The 21,717-nt window shown below is 29.4% G+C and overlaps 1 protein-coding gene across 1 annotated transcript in view; it reads right to left on the reverse strand.

Moving 5' to 3' along the window:
* Nucleotides 1-12,480: 12,480 nt before the first annotated feature.
* LOC111628186 (docking protein 1-like) overlaps nt 12,481-21,717 on the reverse strand; it is a 28,416-nt gene continuing 19,179 nt past the window's right edge. The window contains exons 2-4 of the mRNA XM_023371929.1: nt 19,337-19,516; nt 14,197-14,398; nt 12,481-14,110 (exon numbers count right to left, since the gene is read on the reverse strand). Coding sequence (XP_023227697.1) covers nt 12,804-14,110; nt 14,197-14,398; nt 19,337-19,516 — 1,689 coding nt within the window. The 3' untranslated portion in view covers nt 12,481-12,803. The remainder of the gene's footprint in view (nt 14,111-14,196; nt 14,399-19,336; nt 19,517-21,717) is intronic.

Genomic DNA, 21,717 nt, shown 5'->3' on the forward strand with positions numbered 1-21,717 from the left:
AGTGTTACTTGAAATATGGAAACAAAATGCACAGGCTAAACTACATAATGACATCTTAATATCAGGATCTGAAAAAATAACTTATAATATTAATCTGAAAAATTTGGTATATGTTGATACTTTTTTACCTTACTGTAAAATGATAGATTTGGGAAGTTGATATAACACAAACCAAAGGCAAATTCAAAGTTCGAATAAACCTAATAATAATTACTCTTTTGATATACTAAATTGGAATTGTCAAGGTCTAAAAAATAAAACTTCAGTTATCAATTCTTTGCATACTAGATATAATCCGGCTATTATTGGCATAACAGAAACTTGGATAACAACGGAAAAATTTTATACTACAAATTTCTCGAATAAATTTATAATTGAATCTTCAATTGCAAGTAAACCAGAAGGTCCCGGAAGACCAAGTGGCGGCTTATGTTTATTGATGGAAAGGGAATACTGTAAAATAATGCAAGTTAAAAAATCAAGGAACTATATATTACTCCTCATCACAATAATTGGAAGCAAAGAATTAAATAAGAATAATCAAATAATGATGATATTATTAACTTATGTTCCTCCCGGTGATTTAAATACTCTAAATGAAATCTTTAAAGTTATAGAATCATGGTATTATATAACTCCATATATTGTTATATTGGGCGACTTCAATTCTAGAATTGGTGAGGAAATGGATTCCAAATATAAGGGACCAAATCATTTAATTAATAATAGTCGAACATCAAAAGATAAACAGGTTAATAATTTGGGAAACAAGCTTCATAAAAGAAAATAAACTCTATATATTGAATGGTCGTATTAAACCCGATTTTCCTGCGGAATATACATGCTTAACCCATTCAGGAAAATCAACAATTGACCTCACAATATGTTCTGAACTACTTCTGGATTATTGTACGAATTTTACGACAACACTAATGGATGCATCAGATCATTTCCCCACAATAACCAAATTTCGAATATCTTCAACAAAAGGAACTAATAATCAAGGTATAAATAATCCAAAAATAAAATATAAATTCTCAAAGTATCGAAGGGAGATTGACAACCGATTTAAAGCAGTTCCAGAAATAACAAGTACTAATAGTGAAAAAATATATAATTTAATAATAACTATACTAAATGAATACAAATGTATAAACAAAAATACTAGAGCTAAACAAGGATGGTTTGATTCAGTTTGTTATAAAATGAAATTAACAAAACAAGCAGCATTGAAAAAATTCAGAAAAAACAACAGTATTTAATTTTAATAGTTATAAAAAAATTAAACAAACTTATAATAATCTTCTTAAAACTAAAAAATCAAATTATTTCAGGAAAATAGAACTAAACTTAATTAAAAACAACAATAATGGCAGCATGTTCTGGAACACAATACGAAGATTTCGGCCTAAATCATACTTAAATGAAAATACTGCTAAAATAGACTTTAATACCTGGAAACAATTCTATAATCGATTTCCACAAATTAATATGGAAGTACTGCTAAACACAAGCATAGAAGTCTATAATGATATCCTGGATTCTGACTTTACAATAACTGAGTTGGAGGACGTTATTAGAAAATTAAAAAGTAAAACAACACCAGGATGCGATAATATTCCTACCGATTTCTTAAAAATATTATCAACTAGCTCTAGAATAAAAATATTAAACCTGTTTAACAGTATGTATAAATCTGTGTATTTTCCTGAATCCTGGAATTCAGCCATTTTAACAATGATATATAAAAAGGGTGATCCTCTCTCTCCTAGCAACTATAGACCAATAGCATTACTACCAGTAATAAGAAAATGTTTTACTTCACTTCTTGCAAATAGATTTAAGTTATGGACTAGAACAATGGGACTGGAAGCTGAATTCCAATATGCATTTACTACCAATAAAGGAACCGAATTTGCAATTTTCACCTTATTAATGATAATTCAACTATATCTTTTAAAAAAACATAGGAAAATATATGCTGCTTTTATTGACATCCAAAAAGCATTTGACTCAATATATGTGCCTTTATTGATACATAATCTTAAATCCAGTGGTGCAAGTACACGATTTACTTCAGCAATTTCAAAATTATATTTAAATTATATTATCAAGATAAAACAAGGCAACAATATCTTTCAAAATTTACTTTTATCTCGTGGAGTCCTCCAAGGTGATCCTTTATCTCCATATCTATTCAACTTCTACCTTATTGGTATTGACTGTCTATTTATTGAACCAACCGATGGAATTACAATAGGAAATAGAACTTATCATTATATTCTTTTTGCTGACGATCTCGTGCTCCTGGCTCTAACAAAAATTTCATTACAAAGGAAAATAAATCAACTTAATAAATTTCTACAATCATTATATTTAACAATAAATTCTTCTAAAACGAAAATAATCATATTCCGCAATAACTAAAATATCTGAAAATAACACTAAAATATACCATGAAAATACCCTCTTACAAACGGTAAATGAAATAGACTATTTGGGAGTTAGGTTTGAGTGGAACTTATCCTTTAAAGCACATTTTAATAAAATAAAAATAAAAGCAAAACAAGCTATTGATAATCTATTATTTCTATGCTCTAAGTTAAAAACTACCAACTTGAAAGTTCATATTAAACTATTTAACTCAACAATTGTTCCAATAATATATTATGCAAGTCCAATATGGAGTTTAGATTATATATATAAATTAGAAATTCTTCATGTTTATTATTTACGTAAACTATTCCAACTGGAAAGAACAATTCCAGGTTACGCTTTGAGACGAAGTAAATAGAATTTGGTTTTTTCCCTTTGTTTTAAAACGTATAATTAAATTTTACTAGAGAATTAAATTCAAAAACGATAGTACAATAATATATCTTCACCATCAAAATATTAATCATAGTAAAGATCAAAAATTCAAACAACTATGGCAATATAAATTAATTCAGATTTTAAATAGTTTTGGTACATCAGTGCTACTATTCAACGATAATATTAACGACTGGAAATTTGGTTACTCCCTCCTAATAGATTCTGCAATTTCACAAGCAATAAATAGAGATCAAGATTCACTGTATCAAAGCAGGTATCACCTATGGTATATTAAACTATTGCAAATTCCATCTTTACAACTCTATATGCTTCAGCCAATAAATCTAAACGTAAAGCGTCTAATAATTCAACTTCGCTTAAATAAATATTCTGTGTTTATTAATAATAAATATATCGACCTAACAAGAAATTATTGCCCTTTATGCAAATCTGAAGAATTTTCATTACTCCACTTAATTCAAAGCTGTAATGAACTTTTAAAACTACGTAATTACTATAAAATACCCAAAATATGTCAGACCAATTCAGAACTGGAGTTTAAATCAAGTCTAAAAAATCTTAATAAATCGGATCTATATAAAATTTACAATTATTTTGTAAAAGTTTCAGAACAATACTATTTGTCAAATCAAAATTAATGGCTGTACAATCATCTGCTGTCGTGGAAAAGCAGATGATTCACCACATTTGTAAAGACAATTGATGTCTAAACAAAATAAGAATTAAATTGTAGTTTTATATTTTAAATTTTAAATTTACTATTTCTAATTGTATTTCTTTCAAATAATTTGTAAAATTCCCCCTTAACAGAGAAATTGTTCTCTATTGTTAAAACTAACTAACACTGTATTAAACTGTATGATGTATATATGCGCATAATAAAGTATTGATGATGATGATTTTGTTTAATCTTTATGCCATTCTGAGATATTAAATGAAATTTGACATGGTGTTTGTATAAAAGGGCATTGTTGCTATTAAATTTTGATGGTTATTGATTAAGGGAATGGAGAGATAGAGGGAAGCAAGACTTAAAATTTTAATTATTGTTGGCATTTACACTATTTTTCAAAACTCATCTTTTTCCTCAAGAATAAGCTTTTTGTGTTTTTATTATAATTAATAATATAAAAGTTACTTTTTAATAAAATCTCATAACTGAAAAAGTTACACAATGTATTGCTGGAATTTTTTTAAATAGAGTAACTTTTCCCCAATTCTAGTTTAGAAATTTTCTTAGTGGTCAGAATACATTTTAATTCACCATTTAGAAAATAATAATTCAGTTTCCAATAAGGAAGAACCTTTTGTCTTGGAGTAAAGAAAGCTATCTCCAAAAAAATTAAATTGTGCACTTGTATGTTTCATCAATACTGCTATGTAAAAAATGTTCTATAACAATTACAGAACATTTTATATGCTAGATATTGGGTTGTATCGATAAAGGATAATTAGGTATGATACCAAACACACAACTTGACTTTCAATTTTTTTTACAGATAAGCTATTACCCCAAAGCAAAAAGGCTATTAGTTAGCAGCATGATAGAAGATAGTCAAAAGATCAATTAGAGTTTAAGTTCTGTAGTAATCAAATCAAATTACTGAATACTTATCTTAGTTCCTTTGCAATGATATAAATAGATAGTAATAGCAATACAAAGCAATGTATACTTTTGAATATAAGTGACCATGTTATTAAGTTTCTGAAGACCATCAAAAAGGAACCACCATTTATTTATCTCGTGTTCCAGACTACACACTTTCTTGGCGACTGACCTTTCTTTTTAGGCTACTGGTCGCCAGAAGTTAGTCCTTTTTAAAAAAACAAAAAAATATATCCAATTAAAATTACAAGAATTTTTTAAAAAGGAACTGGTGACATACGGCTTTTATCTACTGGAAATGAGCAAGAAAGAAGTCGTAACACCCCAAGAAGGTATGGATGGAAGCACGAAAGAAGTCTGTATGCCACTAATTTCTTTTTTAGAACTTCTTGTAATTTTAATTGGATATATTTTTTTGTGTTTTTTTAAAAAGGACTAACTTCTGGCGACCAGTAGCCTAAAAAGAAAGGTCAGTCGCCAAGAAAGTGTGTAGTCTGGAACACGAGATAAATAAATGGTGGCTCCTTTTTGGACAGACTGTCTTTAGAAACTTAATAATTGCCATTTGGATGAAAATTTACAAAACACCATGTTATTGTTAAATCTCAGATTGCAGGTGTTCTGCAGTCTGCTTTGCTCTGTTGTCTAGCACTTGAACTTGTTATGTAAAGTCAAAACAGTTTTTTGGCCATTATTCCATATTAGTTTTTCTATTAAAAGAAAAAGCAATATATAAAAATGAATCTGACATGCTGCTGGAATCCATTGAAATTCATCCAGGAATTTTGGATCCAGTTCCATCAGCTTGCAGACTTGATCAAATACATAACGCTTATGCAAACAGTATTCTCACTCTTACTCCCTAGTGTGAAAATGTTTAAAAAGTCATCTCTTGTACAGTAGAGCATTGATTATCCGACTCAATTGGGGACTGGGATTGGTCGGATAACCGAAATATATGAAAAAATACATTATTAGTATATCACTATTAACCTACTTCGCATTGAATTTTCATCGATGTTAAGCCTAACAAAAATTTTTTTAAAATAATAATCGTCGCTATTGTATCGTTAAAAATTAGAAAATTAAGCCTCGTTTAAATACTGGCTCCCTTTGATGTGTTGCCAGCTAAACCACGTAAAAGTACTATTAAAGTAGCCAAATATTGTAGCGCCACATCACTAGCAGACATTTGAATTTGCCGACTAGAACGGTCGGTTAAGCAATGTGACAGTCGGGGGTTGGATAATAGATGCTCTACTGTAATTCCTTAAAGAAGTAGGTAATTAAATAGTCTATATGTTGGGATATTAAAAATTTAAAGCCATAAGGACAAAATATATTTAATATCTTTCAATTTATGTTTAATTGTAAAATTTAAAAATAGTCACTGATCACAGAACATGATTACTGTTTAGGACCAGTTCATACTTCATGAGAAAAGAGAAAACGATACTAAATAGGTTCAGTGCACAACACTGTTTATTACTGTGATGTATTTTCATTCTCTTTTGCTTAGCGAGAAAAGTTTCACTTGTGACTTGCTAGTGGCTCCATGGCTTGACATCAGAGCAATAGGGTCACTAGCAGACCACCTGCAGGATAAGGCATTGGGAATATGTAGTATATTCACGATCCCAACACCAACTACAAAAAGATATTACAAAATCTCTGTATACCATACTTATAGTAGTAAATCCAACTGGCTAGTTTGGATCTCTAATATTGACAAAATGTACTTCTCTATCATTGGAAACATAATTTCATCCACTGAACCTCTTCAGCATCCAGTAAAACATGGATGTCACATCTTCCATGTTTTACTGAATGCTGAAGAGGTTCAGTGGATGAAATCTTGAGTATTGTTAAGCCATTGAAGGACAATGAATGTCTCAAAAATGTAGGAAAGAGAGGAGAGACTGATTATGACAAACTGAGTCAGAAGAGTGGGAAATTATAGAAGACAAGACAGCGACTTGCAATCAGTTGATTAGTCAGATTAATTTTGTTATAAAGTTAAAAAGTCATCAGTCAGGAATGTGGTAAAAATTGTCTGCAAGAAACAGTCATATGATCACTGTCCCATGTGTGAAGGTGAGCAACAGATGGAGATGGAATGACCTATTTTTAATTATGTAGATGCTTTATAAATGCATTTGTTCAATAAAAAGTTAGATTAATTCCATTATTCCATCTTTTATTTTGTATTTTATATATATGTCAAATATTGGAGAATATGAAATAATATTGCATTGTTGCTATTACACAGTGCCACAATGGAATGCATTATTATTTCATATCCATCCTTTCTAGATATTACTCTCTCATGAAACTCTAAAAAGGTGAACCCATCAAAACGGTTAAAATTGAGTGTCTAAGCAAATTTTCAGAAGTCTTTCAATGACACTTAAATAAGAAGTATCAGTATCAATATGAATGGTATTTTTAAAAAAGGTCCGTTTTTTTGATAAGAAGAAAAATACTGTAAATATCATTAAAAGTATGTAGAATATGGGAAAAAAAATATTTTATCTACTTTCCTACATAATTTCCATCGTTGTTGAAATATTTGTCATACCGCTCAAAAATTTTTTTAATTCCAACTTCGAAGAAATACGCTGCCAGAAGACATTAGGCCACGCCGCTTGTCTTGTATAGCATAGTGGAGTTTTCTCAAGGTCACACAATAAGCATCAGAATTGATTGTTAGTGGATTTTATGTGAAGAGGCACAACAAAGTCCCTTTTCTGTCCCAAAAGACAGTTACCATGATCTTTTGTGCTGAAATCAAACAACATAGTATCTTACAGTCGGTGGGCGACTCAATATTCTTAAGCATTATAAACTTCTACAGCTCAGCACACACAGACAGACGATACGGCTGCAAATGGCATCTAAACACTGCCATTTGTGCATGAGCATGCTTAAAGCAGATGCTCACGCACACTGCTGCAATTGTGTGTCATTCTCACTCTCATTCACAAACGGACCTTATTTAAAAAATAGCGAGGGCTATTTTTAAATAAGGTCCGTTTGTGCAATGCAAAATATATCAAACAATATTCGAAATATTCAAAAACAATTTTCATCAATAATTGAAACAATGTTTCAATCATTTTCTTTCTTAATAAACATATAATACAAGAATTGTATTATAGCATCTATTGAATATCTAGAAAGTTTGCTTTATATTGGCATTTGCTTAAAAATTTACTGCACAGTTAACATGTATATTTTGTCATGCATGCATACTTTAACCATAAATATTCTTGAAAAAATAAAGATGAATTAACTTTTATTGGTAATGGAATAAAAATCCTCTATATGGCTCAGTGCAATGATAAAAATAAAGCCTGGAAATTGACATTTTTGTTAAATTTGTTTAACTATGTACTCTTAAATGGTTCAAGAATTGTTTTTTTATACTGCAAGTTAGTGTTTTCCCACCATTCATTTTTGGATTAATTTCTTTTTATTCATTTTCAATACGTATAGCTTGGAATGAGGTAGTTGAGACCTTATCAGAGCTGTACATCATGCTCATAGGAGTGAAAAATTCAAGGAAACCACATCTTCATGTGACCCTTTGTAAGACAGCTCCTGAAAAAAAAAAAAAAAAAAAACCTATCTGGAATTTTGAAGACCTCAAAAATGGAATAAAATTTAAAGTGAAAAAAATCTAGAACTATTTTTTAAAAAATTGCTAAAGATAAACTGTCTTTCACTTTATTAGAAATGGCTAAAAACTAATAAAACATGAGAAAACACCATTGCACTGACTACTACTGAGGTGCAATTGGAATCATGTTGCATGCTCCATTAAGCTTATAGTATGCTTAACAAGCAGCCCAGTCAGGGCAAATATCTCATCAAGGGTCATAATTTGATACGGTTGTTTTGACTTATTTGATTGCCCAGGAGTTGTCTAAAGTTTTATCTGTTTTTGTACATGGAAACTGCATCTGTTTTATTCTGTACATAGGGACTGCATGTCTTGGCCATACATATTTCCATTATTTTTTTTTTTATCAATTTAAACTCTAGCCTTCCTCCATTTTGATAGCTAGATGTATAACTCCAATCACCATCCAGAACCGATCAATCTGAATAACTTGGTAATCCAATACAAACTTTTCATTTATTAAAATTATAGACAGCAACCTGCACAAAAACATTCAAACAAAAGTTTATTATGAAAATTATTGCTACAAATTTAATCATTTAAGGCACAATAAATACAATATATCAAAAACTAAAGTACCATTCTTGTTCCCCACTGGAAATCAGTATATGCTCTGACTAGATTCTTATATAATGAGCATACAAATCACAATTTTCAAAAAATTTATGAAATTTTTTCAAATATAAACATTGTGCAACAATATATTTTTTAATACAGCTAAATACATTTAATATATAAATCTTCATCATATACAATCATTCAAAACTGAAATATTACTAACTTATTCTGTATATATGTATATTATGCATTCTATAATAATGCAAAAAGTGGAAATATTGTTTTTATGTACATTTTTAGATTACAAAATTTATATATTGCAGCATAACTATATATATTTCAAAGCTGACATATTAAAAGAACTGAAAATAGTTGAACTTTTAGAGAAAATATCTTATAAAAGCATTTTGTATTTTGAAAAGTAAAATAAGTACAGTACATTTGTTACAATAAAATTTATAAAAAATACACATAGATTAGTATTATTTGGCAATTCAGTAAAATGGTATTCCTTCTTTGTGACTATTACATCTGAACCACTGGATGCTATTATAAATCTTCCAGAGGCACTAATGCTTCTAACAACACAAATACTGTTATTGCATATATTGTACATGTACACATAAGGCAGCTTGAGAATATTCAGATCTAAATTTTAGTTTGTCTTTAAAACAACAGAGTAATTTATTTGATAATAGGAAAATTTTATTAGTACCATAAGTAAAATCTGTAGCTGCAAGATTAATTCCTTAACATTTTAATAACTAAAAAGAGGTTCTCATATGAAAACTTTGATTAAAACAGTTTAGGAGTTTAACATTGCACACATTAATAAACCTAGCCAACATTAAGAATAAAATTTTGATTTTTTTAAACAATGAACATAATTATTACATTCCTGAATGAAATCACATCTTTAATTCTGTACTACTTCTAATATACTAAATGTAGGCACACATTATTGTCGTAAATCATTATATTTCCAATCAATTTCAATGAATCTATCTTCATTTTAATACTATTTTGTCTTGGGACAATATATTTACAAAGTACTAATTCATTATTATTATTATTGTTTTCTTGGCTAAAAGGAACCTACCTAAGAGACCTAAATTTCTACATTATCTACCTAAAAACAGATGTGTATTCTAAAAATCTGCACAAATTTCAATAGCATGTTCCAATGATTTTGAATAATTGCACATACATAGAAGACAGCATGCATTCTTTCTAGAATGTTCCCGATTCCATTTATTGAAAAATTTTATGTAAATAATGATCCATTTTAAAAAGGAAAGGTTTAAATGAATTTGATAGAAGAAATAATTGGAAGATTTTATACTGAAAATTGAGAAACTAAAAAATCTTACACAGTTAAATATTTCTCGGTACAGGAGTTCCACAGAATACGGTGTAAATCATTTCAACAGTACTTTCAACTTTGAAATTTGTGGATTTTTAGGATACACTCCTTTAGAATAATACCTAAATTTTATATTTGCCATACAAAATTTAAGTGTAATTGTTAAGGTATGCCAATTATGCAAATATTTTATGTAAGTTAGAAATATCATTAAAATAAAGACTAATGTAAATAAATAATGGTTGCATGACAATTGTGGTAAGTACTAGCTAATAATAGCCCTGTTCCACTGAGTTGCAATATCTAACATGCAAAAATTGCACATCCTTATATAATTCATATTTTGATTTTCAAAAAGATAAAGTCCACATAGTTGAAATATTAACATTATTATTAATATGCTTATCAATTATATTCTGATAATTTCAGTTTTATTCATAAGAGATTTCTCATAGTATCTGATTAGAAAGAAACACAGTTTCTTTGAAAAGAACCTATATGCAAGTACAATTTAAAAAAAAAAACAAAATTTCTAAATTTTATTCTTAATGTTTCTGTAAGTACTAATAAAGGCTTTATTGACAGGATGTTAGTGTACAGAAAAAGTAGTTCTTTACACTAAGATCTTATCAAAGAAGCTTATACAAAGCCACACTAACTGCTTTATGTATGCTTTTCTGTAACCAAAGACAAAATATTATAGTGTTTGTAATTGGGTCTTCTCATCTCAGAGATTCAGATTATCAAGAAAACTTTCATTTTTCCTAAATTTTAAGATGTTTGAAATATTTTCACAATAAAATAATATAATATTTTTGAAGTCTTTTACTGAAAAACTGCCAGTAAAAAGTATCAAAAATACAAAATAAGAGATACATAATAACTAATATAATATATATAAAAGATTGATGCAAAAAGCTTAAAAATAGTGCATAGAGTATACTGAAAAAACAAAATGGAAGCTTTTAAATGAAATGTGAGAATGCAGATATATAGTGTACAATATGTAAAATAAAGAAGACAAAGAATATAGTAAATATATATTTAGTGTGTGTGTAATAGTTAATATGGTGCTATGCTTTCAGATCTTAAAAAATTGAAATAGAATTCAGTTATTATAATCTATCAGCCTCAGATTTGCCTATTCTGATAATAAACTGATAACATTAAGCGAAGTAAATAAGAAACTTTGGACATTTATATTTCAATATGTCTTTTTGAATATAACTTGGAGTAATTTTAATTCTCATAATAGCAATTCATTCAACCTACTTGCTTACTGGTATTTGTAGTATAATCCTTTAAAACAAATAGCATATAATCTAATTCAGTGGTTTCCAGACTTTCTGTACCTCTCAGAAAAAAAATTGTTCTGCCTCCATCAATTTTCATAATCTAATTTCATAAATACTGTCTTTATAATTCATTTAATGGCCTACAAAACAATATATTTTATTTAATAAGGTATATTTTGTTTGCCAGGGCTTGACTCCACATTTCGGCAATAGTATGGATGGATTTTTAGCATTCTTTCAGTTGTTTGGATGAGGGCTGTGAATTCAGCATAACTGGTTTTGTAAATTCATTTTTTGACATAAATTTGACTTTTTCTTGTTTGTATTAAAAAAATGATAATTTAGTAAAAGCTGCAAGACCCTTGCATAGCTTCACAGATTGGATAAACACTACTGTAATTGAAAATAGAAGATGACAAAAATTTGTACTACTACACTAATAATAAATGTTAATATTTAAGCACTGAATTGACTGATAACTGTATGTTATCATTTGCACATTGTAACTGATAGTACCCCAAAATAGGCAACTTTTTCCTTATTTATAATAAGTTTATCATCTGAAGATAATCAGAATTTGGTTAGTTTATAAGTGTATTTATTTTATCATAAATGTTTTGGAATTTATAACTTGTATAAGGCTATTCAATTCTGTGATAATATCCACGATTATAATAAAAATATTCTATTCCATTTCAAAACCTAAAAGTAATTCTTGATTTCAATCTTTTCTTGGTAAAAAAAATTTTTTGCCAAGAAAAGATTTACTAAGAATTTTAAGTATCTAAAATGTAATGTTAAATATGTTATCTTAATTCTTTAAAAAAACTGATTACAAATAATAAGTAATAATAATAATTAATAATTTTTTAGTAATAAGGAATAATCTTATTATTCCTTAATACTAAAAAATTTTTTTGGTAAATTATTTGTTAATGAATGACATTCTGAATAATTTATCCTCATTAACTTATTCTGCAAATGACAATTTTTAAGATATAAAAAACAAAATTAGCACAGGAGATTTGAAACAATGTATTTGATTTTACTTTTTGGTCCATAACAGAATGGGACTAAATAATTAAAATGTTTTCATTTGAAATGGAATTTAGCTATAAGTTGTTATATCTGGAATGAATAATCCCTGAATGATTGAGAAGTTAAAAACAGCATTAAGAATTCAATAAAATACAAAGCAAATTGTAATAATACCAGTGAATACAAGATTTTCCAAAGCTACTCCAAAGGAATGAGAGAGATAATCCAATTACCTCCATTAATTTATAAACTTTGGCTGAAGATGAAATATTTCAAAAAACAAAGATTTATATTTTAATATTAAAAAAATTATATTAGTATTCACACACAGTTGAAAATTGAGAAAACTTTTATAATACTGATAATAGCAAGTTATTTGTTTTTAAAAGTGCTCAGCATATGATATTTTGTTTAAAAAAATATGAATCATTTCTTTTTCACAACCTGTGCATATTCTGCATCATTCTGCATAAAATGATGCAAAGTGGCTTCATATGGTTGTTCAGCAACAGTATGTTTTGACTCATTTCTGATTACGTTCTCATAATCACCAATTTCACTCACTTGTTTCAGTTCCTGACTTTTTTCTTTCTTGGCTATTGGATTCACCAAACTTGGAAGATTGGAATAATGTGCGATATCACTTTCACTATTTTCAGGAGCATTTGTACTACTTGTAGTAGTCATTAACTTTCCATAAACATGATAATTATTTGATGGAATATTAGAAAACCTTGTTGGTTGATATCTTTTTAGAGCAAGGTGATCATAACCGTCTGTGTCATTTGCATGTTCAGAAAATGCTGTATTAGTAATTTCATTGCTACAAATTTGAAGTTGTATCAATTGTTCATTCAATGAGGAAATCAGATTTTTCTGTTTAATTTCCATTTCTTCTAAAATGGCATATTCGGGTTCTTCTTGTGTAGGATGTATTTCATTATCTTCAACATTTCTACCGTGTGTTTTCCACGCTTCAGTTCTCTCTTCCGGTTCATCATAAAGAATATCTGTCTGCATTTTTTTCTCAATATTTGCAGGATTTTCATATAAATGCTCTGAAGTATAATAGGAAAGGCTTTGTCTGTTGAGTGAATTAATTGAAGTATCTTCCAAAGAATTGTGTGCACTTTTATTTTCAGGTTTGAGTTTGCTTTTTCTTGGTGGTTTGGCAAAAGGTGGTTTTGAAGAGATTCTTTTGTCTTCCTCTTGGCTGTTCATTTTATCATATTTAATTTTTGAATCATCACTTGAAACTTTCTCATCAATGATACTTGACTCGCGCAATTTTTCATCTGTGTCATCTGCTTTTCTTCGAACTAATGGTGACAATTGAGAACCACTGAATGTTTGCTTATTAAAAAACATAGCATTACTTTTATCAATGCTAGGACTTGGACTAGCTTGTAAATCAATTTCAGACTGTGAAGCTTTCAAAGAATTAACATGTGTATCAACATTTTGGAAAATTGCACTAGCATCTTTAGAAATAAGACAAAATAGTCCTTCACCTGAGGAACATTTACGACCTGCTTCAAATGAAAAACTGTCTTTGCTGCATCCATAGCGACGAATATGACGGTATGGCCAAGTATATACTACTTTGCCAATTCTGCCTTGGGCTGCTTCTTCAGCTAATGAAATACTAACAGAAGTAACTACCAAATAAAATTCTCCTTGAAGACCACAACGAAGTGATGCTTCTGTATCAATCATTTTTATACCATACACTTCTATTGAAAAAATAAAAATAAAATATGTATATAAACAGTTGAATACATTTAAAATTTTTGATATTACAAATCAATTAAAGACTTACGAGTATCGACTGAACTATACAACATGTTTTCTTCATGCTGCACAACACACTGACGTTTTTCTAATCCACCATCTAATGTTTGTGAACTAAGAGATATTTGACGAGATAAGCCAAATGATACAGTTTGAAGAGCAGATAACCAGTCAGTCATTTCTTGGAAGGTGTCTGCTGAAAATTGGTAAGTGTGACTTTTTGTTCGAACCTGGAAGAAAAGTAATTCATTAATTAAAACTAACTACTTACTACATTTTCATGTAACTAAGCATATGCTCTTAAGTGAAAATCACTTGTTTTTGCATTTTTGAAAACATATCCTGTTTCACTTAGAGTACCTTATACACGAGCATGCTTGTGTGTACCACCAGCTTGTTTTGGTTTATAAGATCATCATACCGCTATGTCAATATAAATTATGTGTAAATGAACTGCTATAGTAACTATTCTGTCATATCTGTGTAATAATTATTATTAAAAATAAAAAGAAAAAAAAATGTTTCAGATACTATAAAATCTTTTAAATAGGATGCATTTTTAGGTACTTTGCAAAATATAGTGCCAGTTTTGCATCCCACAGAAATATGGTGTATGTATATATGTTACTGTGAAAGACCGAAATTAGAGAATATCGACAAAATATGTCAGTGAAAGACTAAATATTTGGTTATATCAGTGTTTTTCAACCTTCTTGAATACGCGACCCCTTTACAAGTTAAAAAATTCTGGCGACCCCCCCTAGGGCCATATTAAAACTATATCAGTGATTTTAAAATCTATGTATTTAATTTTCTCTCTGTTGAGACAAATTATTGTTGATTAAAGTGAAAATTTCAGAAGAATCGACAATAACTTAACACACAGAGTATGAAACTTCCTTTAATTATAACATTTGGTACAGGAAGATGTTGACCTTTTTTTTGTTTAGGATCAGAATTTTCAGTTTCTACTTTTTATTTCTTTTTGCAGATCAGCTCAACACTTTTTCCGCTATCATTTTCTGGGGTGGGCCATAATTCTCGCTGAAATTGTAGTTTTTTTTTAATGTAGTGTAGGACCTACAAACACTTGTCTTTTTCTTTTACCTGCGACCCCCCGTGTAAGGCTTCGCGACCCCCAAGGGGGTCACGACCCACAGGTTGAAAAACACTGGGTTATATTATTATACATTTGAACAATTGCTGGTGTATGTCGACAAGCATAGATAAGCTTTGGTGGAGGTTGAAATGATACTCGAAAAGCTGATGTCGATAGAGAGGAGACTGTCGCCAAATCCTTTGTGGGTAGTCTGAGATAGGACAAGGTCGTATCTCTTTTCTCGGCAATGGTTTGGTGGAAAATCGCCCACTCTGTCACTGGATGGTGTTTTTTGTTCTTTTGATCCCGTGAGGTGGGGATCAGTTACTCAGGTCGAGTGGCGAAGGATGAGAGGGGTCGTCGGCAATATCCAAATAAAAGACACCATTAACAGATCAGTTTGTAATCATGTAATAACATAATCAGTTCGTAATTTGTAAAGAAAAGTTACTTTTCATAGATGAATTCTATGAAAAGTTACTTTTCATAGATTCATAAAAGATATTTCTTGAAGAAATCCTTCAAGAAATATCTTTTATATTCTCAAGAAATATACAAGAAATGTAGCTGCTGAGAGAAGCAGCTACAGCTAATTTGAAAAGTGGAGGGTAAGGCTATACAGTAAACCCCCCATAACACTGTAAATAATTCCGTGTTATATGAATTCCATGTTGTACGAATCACTTAGATTTTACAAATATTTACAAATATTTTATAATAAATACGTATTTGTAAAATCTGAGTGACTCGTACAACATGGAATTCATATAACATGGAATTTTCTACAGTGTTATGGGGGTCTACTGTACACGCTGTCATTGCAAAAAGAAGTGTTCCACGAATAAATGCAGTTGTAAAAGCAAGGGACTCAAAGTGCCATAACAGTTTAAATTATTGAAATAAATAAGATTGTACAATGTCAATCACATAATTTATGTGTAAGTTTATTATTGTATTATTTTCTTTAATGATTTAGAACGTACTGTTCATTTTAGATTCAACAGTTTATTTACATGTGCTGTTACTTAAGCTCTCTCCTATTTTGACATATTAAAAAGTTGCATTTTTGTCTTAAGGTAATAAAAATATTTTTATTCAACATTCACCATCAGTGCATGCCGAATGTCGACATTTGCCAGTGTAAGTGAAAAAATGATGATATTTAGCAAATATTTCATCATACATACACAAAACGACTGTGTGAATGCTGACATTCACCAGAGAATGTTGACATTCGCCAGATATCGGTCATTCACACTAACATGTAGGATATAAATTTTTATAATACAGGTAATCCTTGACTTTCAGATATAATATGAAAGTCGGGTAAAAGAATAAATTTGACATTCAAAAATTGAGATCGGAGGTTCCTAATCATAGTTTCCCTTGGATGGCAGTATGGAGCTGTGTCCCTTGCTGTCCACTCGTCTATGTCCGATGTGAGGTTTACGCTCCATTGATCTCCGACTGTAAAGATCTGCATGGAGATATCTAATGAAGGTGTCTACCTGGCAGTGTCCTCTTCGGCGGTCCACCCAAAGATGCAAGTTTAACCCCTTTTTATACTCATCTCAGAGGGGAATCATGGGGGAAGAAAATCTGATGCAATCGCCAGCTTGACTTGCATACAGCTGTGTTTGTTATCGTCATCCTTTCCTTCCACTATTTGACATCTTCCCATCATAAATTCTGTCAAACTCCCTGATTTATTGATGTGAGGTGACTCATGTCAGAATATGTCTCACCACTTTAGTAAAAATCATTGCCTTATATGGTCATTTACATCGACTTTCTCATCGGGTCGATCGAACTTAGAAGGGAGTACGGGGTTTTGTTTTATCCTTGTCTGTGACCTTTTGGTTACTCTCTAGACAGTAACAGCTGTTGTTAATTGGCTACTTATCTGCACCTTATATTTACGTTAGACTTGAACAATCCCCTGGTGTGAGGGGAGCCCTTCATTGGATGATTAAAGTCACCTTTGAGAGGTGACACAGTACACTGAGGGATCAAAAGGTCTACTCTTTACTTCACGAGAGGGGAAAAGAAAAAAGAAATAATGATAAAATTAAACTATACCAACGTGTGAAAATTTACACTAGTCCAAATTCTCACATAATCGATTCCGCTTAATTGGGACTGATCCATTTTGGCCCAATTAAGTAGTTGCTCCAATTAAACTAATAAATTCTAAAATAAAATATGTAATATGTAGGAAAATAAGCAGGTAAAAAATAAAGTACCTACTTTAAAGCTTTGTTAATTAAACCAAAATACAGAAAACATTTGTACTATAAATTTGCCAGATTCACGACGATGGATAACTGATCCACATCGTGCTAGTGTTGCCAAATACAGTATTAGTAGTGAGGTACACAAGGGTTGACTGTTCAATTCGTTCCTGATTGAACAATTTCTTTCTCCCTTTTTAGTTAGAATATGTTCTAACTAAAAAGGGAGAAAGGAAAGGATTTGTCCAAAAGTCACCTTACAGTCTTCCTTTGAGCACAATTTCCTTTATTTGGTGTGGGCCACTTTGGCTGAGTGTCCACAGAATCCACCAGCTCAGGATGCTAGTCTCAACAATTGGATGGCTGCTGTTTGAATCTAGATGTAATCATGCACACGATATCTTCCAAGCAAACTCTAGCTCTCTTCCAACTCAGTAGGAAGACCTTGAAAAATTGTCGAGGGATCTTTGTCCCTTCGCTTTTAAAACGGATCGTCCAGTCCAATCCAGAGCAGGGTCAGTAGCTCGCATTCAGGTCCATCTCAGACGGGATCCTTGTGTGATACATCCTGCTATGATGACCGTCTCCAGTAACACTGAACTGCCTGAGCAAAAGACCAAAAAAAAATAAAAAATAAAAAAAAAATCGCTTTTTCTCTGCCAATTGTTAGGGCTACACAACATTAGTCTATGTAGTGTCTACATATTTTCGGAAGATCCCTAAAATATATCAAAACTTGCTAAATTCCTTTTCTGCTACTGTCCTAATTAAGCAGTTAAATTATGTATTAATTTATTTGTTTGGTTTCCATTCTGAGATTTGGCCCAATAAAAGCAGCTGACCTGATTAACCAGTGGCCCAATTAAATGGAATCAACTCTTGAAGAAAACAGATTTAATAGTCTAAAAAGCCGAAGGTTATTAATATACAATGAATATGGTAAGCCTATCTTAAGTCAAAATCAATTTATATATATTTAGAAACTTTGAAAAATGGAACATTGTTTTATGAAATTATTCCAAGTTGACCAATAATATTGATATTAAATTTGAAATTAATTTTAAAACAGCAACAACAACAACAACAGGTATATGAAAATAATAAACACTAAGGTGTTAATCTAAATTAAGAAAAAGTATTGACAAAAGTTATTTAATACCTTTCAAGACAGAAGAGTACGATAAAAATTTTTGTATAACTTTTTCTATTCACTAACTGAATGAAATAGAATTTCAGCATTGTATTGGATGGCCTTAAAAATTACAACACATCAGATCTTTAACAATAAAGAAAACTCATTTTTTGGTTGAATAGATTAAATATTTTTGATATTTAATGCAGTTTAGAAGTTTGGTCTGAAATATTTTTTTTCTTTTCTTATTTTATAATTATGTATATTGATAGTATGAACTGCTAGCAGAACTGATGTCTTCTAAGGTTATGACATTTTCAATAACTTTCAGAACACTATATATTGTTGGTGCACAAGAATAGTGACACAACTCAAAAATTTCCAATTTTGAGTTTATTGTAGAAATGTATAGCAAACTCCCCATATTTTTATATGGAAGAACGAACACTAATATTTATTTTCAAAATAGGTTTGAAAATTTTAAAAATTAAAGATCATGACAAAGCCTTGCAGGAACAAGAAACTTTTAAGTGGCTATTCTGAAAAGAACTTTGAGTTGTGTCAATATTCTTGTGTACCAATGATATAGCAATGCAATGTTTTTAGTTTAGCAATTTTCTATGGAGATTTATACTACTACTGGTTACACACAGGTAATTATTATAATTTAAAAGTTTCTACAAATTAAATATAATTTAATACTTGCTTCAAAAACATTAGGTTGATGTTTCTGTGGCAGAATTGTTACTTTAACACAGTCTGTTAATGGAATGATCTTATATGAAGTCTGTCTGTAAAAGTTGTCTTCATTATCAAATATTTCCAATCTTTGTATTCCATGATTACTAGCTTTGTACAAGGCACAAAACTTTTTATGCCAGTTTTTCTGGAAAACAAAAAGAACGATGTTAATTTTTAATAAATACAATCTTTATATCATCTATAATCAGAATATTATACTGTGACTGTAAGTATATATATCAAATCTTAAAAAGATTAAAGTATGCTGCAATTAAACAAATTTTTTAAAATTCTCTTTACACTATGGATCACTCATGGAAACCATATTCTGCTAAAAACTAACTTTTCAATGTTCTTTGAACAGAAAGATAATCTTCTGGACATACCCATCACTAGTTCATTCAGGTCTGCAATGTAATTACTATAGTTTAAAGGCCAAAGTAAACATATCTAGCTCAGAACACCATGAAAAATGACCTGAATTCAATCCAGATTATCAGAATGACAATCAGATTGTCTTATCTGCTCAATTATTTGACCATCTCATTACAGATTTTTAAATTATGTAAATTAATATGAATTTCTTTATTCAGATCTGGTTAAATGTTATTAGGTTCATTTGGTACACCCTTTAGATTATATAGAAAGATCATTTTCAAAATATAAATTATTTAATTTATATTTTTGTATAATATAAACCATTCTTTAAAGTGATAAAAAATATGTTCTATTTGTTTTAGTGATTTTGTATTTATATTTTTATGATTTTTTAAAAAGGGAAGTAAATCCCCACATTTTTAAATCTAACATGTCACCTGTCAGTCTGTTCCTAACTGTTGTAAACATTGATATTTTACTAACTAAACAATTAAAAAAATTACCATATTTACTCAAATATGGTAATTGAGTAAATATGCCATCAAATGAGAGCATGTAGAAATTAAGATGAACTTTTTTTTAAGATAAAAGGAGACAAATTTATGTCAACAAAACTGATTCAGTTGACAAATTTACTTTACTGTGCAATAAATACTGAACAAGTTATTTCAAACTTCAATATTGATGTATGTTTTGTGATATTGAAGTTTGAAACATCTTCACTTTGTGTTAGACTCTTATGAATCAACACTGGATTCTCTGTTCATATCTTCAGTGCTGTTTGAAGATTCAGAAAAGCAACACTTCTTTAAAGAGTCTGCAGAACTTTCATTCACATACTTGTTAGTATAATATAGTAGTATCATAAGAATAAGCTAAGCATTCTCTTGCATGTATGCAGTTTAAATAAACCATTCACAATACTGTTTGATCATAATGTATTATTAGAAAGTACTACTATCTCCTAAAGTACTATTATGTATTATTAAAATGCAGCCTTTAATAGATAGTTTTCTAGATTATATAAACAACCTAGTTTACTGTTAAGAAATTAATGTACTGAGTAGGCTAGAATATTAGTACTATTAGTTTTTAAATACTACTACTTAGTACTACTGTATTTTGTATACTAAAGAAATATAATAGACATGTTAATTAATAAATTAAGTATTTTATATAAGATATTAATAACAAAAAACTGGCATTTATAGGACTAGATATTAGTTCAATGTAGCCATCAATAACAAGAGAAATGATTTATGAAGGATAAAAAAAAGAAGCAGAAATAAAGAATGGGAAATAGAATTAGTGAAGTTTGTATTTGATGATAACGACTTCCAAGATGGTGAAGGGAAATTCTATATACAGATAAAATTAAACATGGCCAGTGTAATTGGTCCAAAGCTAGCTGAAAGCCGTGAAACCATTTGACAAAGAAATAAATAAAATTAAAAGTAAAATTAAAAATAAAATTATTCATTCTCATTATGTAGATGATAATTACTTCATCATTGTATAATATTAATATAAAGACAGAAATATTAGAAAAATCAAAACAAAATGAATAGTCATATTAAACTCAAAAAAAAAAATTAATATATTAATATTCAAATAATTTATTGATTTAAGAAGACAAAATGATTCTTTATGTTCTAAATATTAAACTATGTAATATAAGAAAAGTTACAGTCTAAATTATATTATTCATATTGCCCTAATTATATTTAAAAATAATAATTTTATAAACAGAACTAAATAAAATTTACTATCATACAACTTTGGACTGACATTAAAAAAGATGTAAAAAGCACTTAGAGAAAATATTTACTTAATGATTATCCTCAAAAAAAATAGCACAACAAATATGAACACAATAGATAGGTGAAAAATAAACTGAATAAAAAGATAAATTTTATGAATTTCCATATATTAAATGTCTGTTTAAAAAACAAAAAAAAAAAAAAAAAC

Source organism: Centruroides sculpturatus, unplaced genomic scaffold (genome assembly GCF_000671375.1).
Source record: "Centruroides sculpturatus isolate CEXI.00-Female unplaced genomic scaffold, Cexi_2.0 scaffold503, whole genome shotgun sequence".
Taxonomy (NCBI): Eukaryota; Metazoa; Arthropoda; class Arachnida; order Scorpiones; family Buthidae; genus Centruroides; species Centruroides sculpturatus.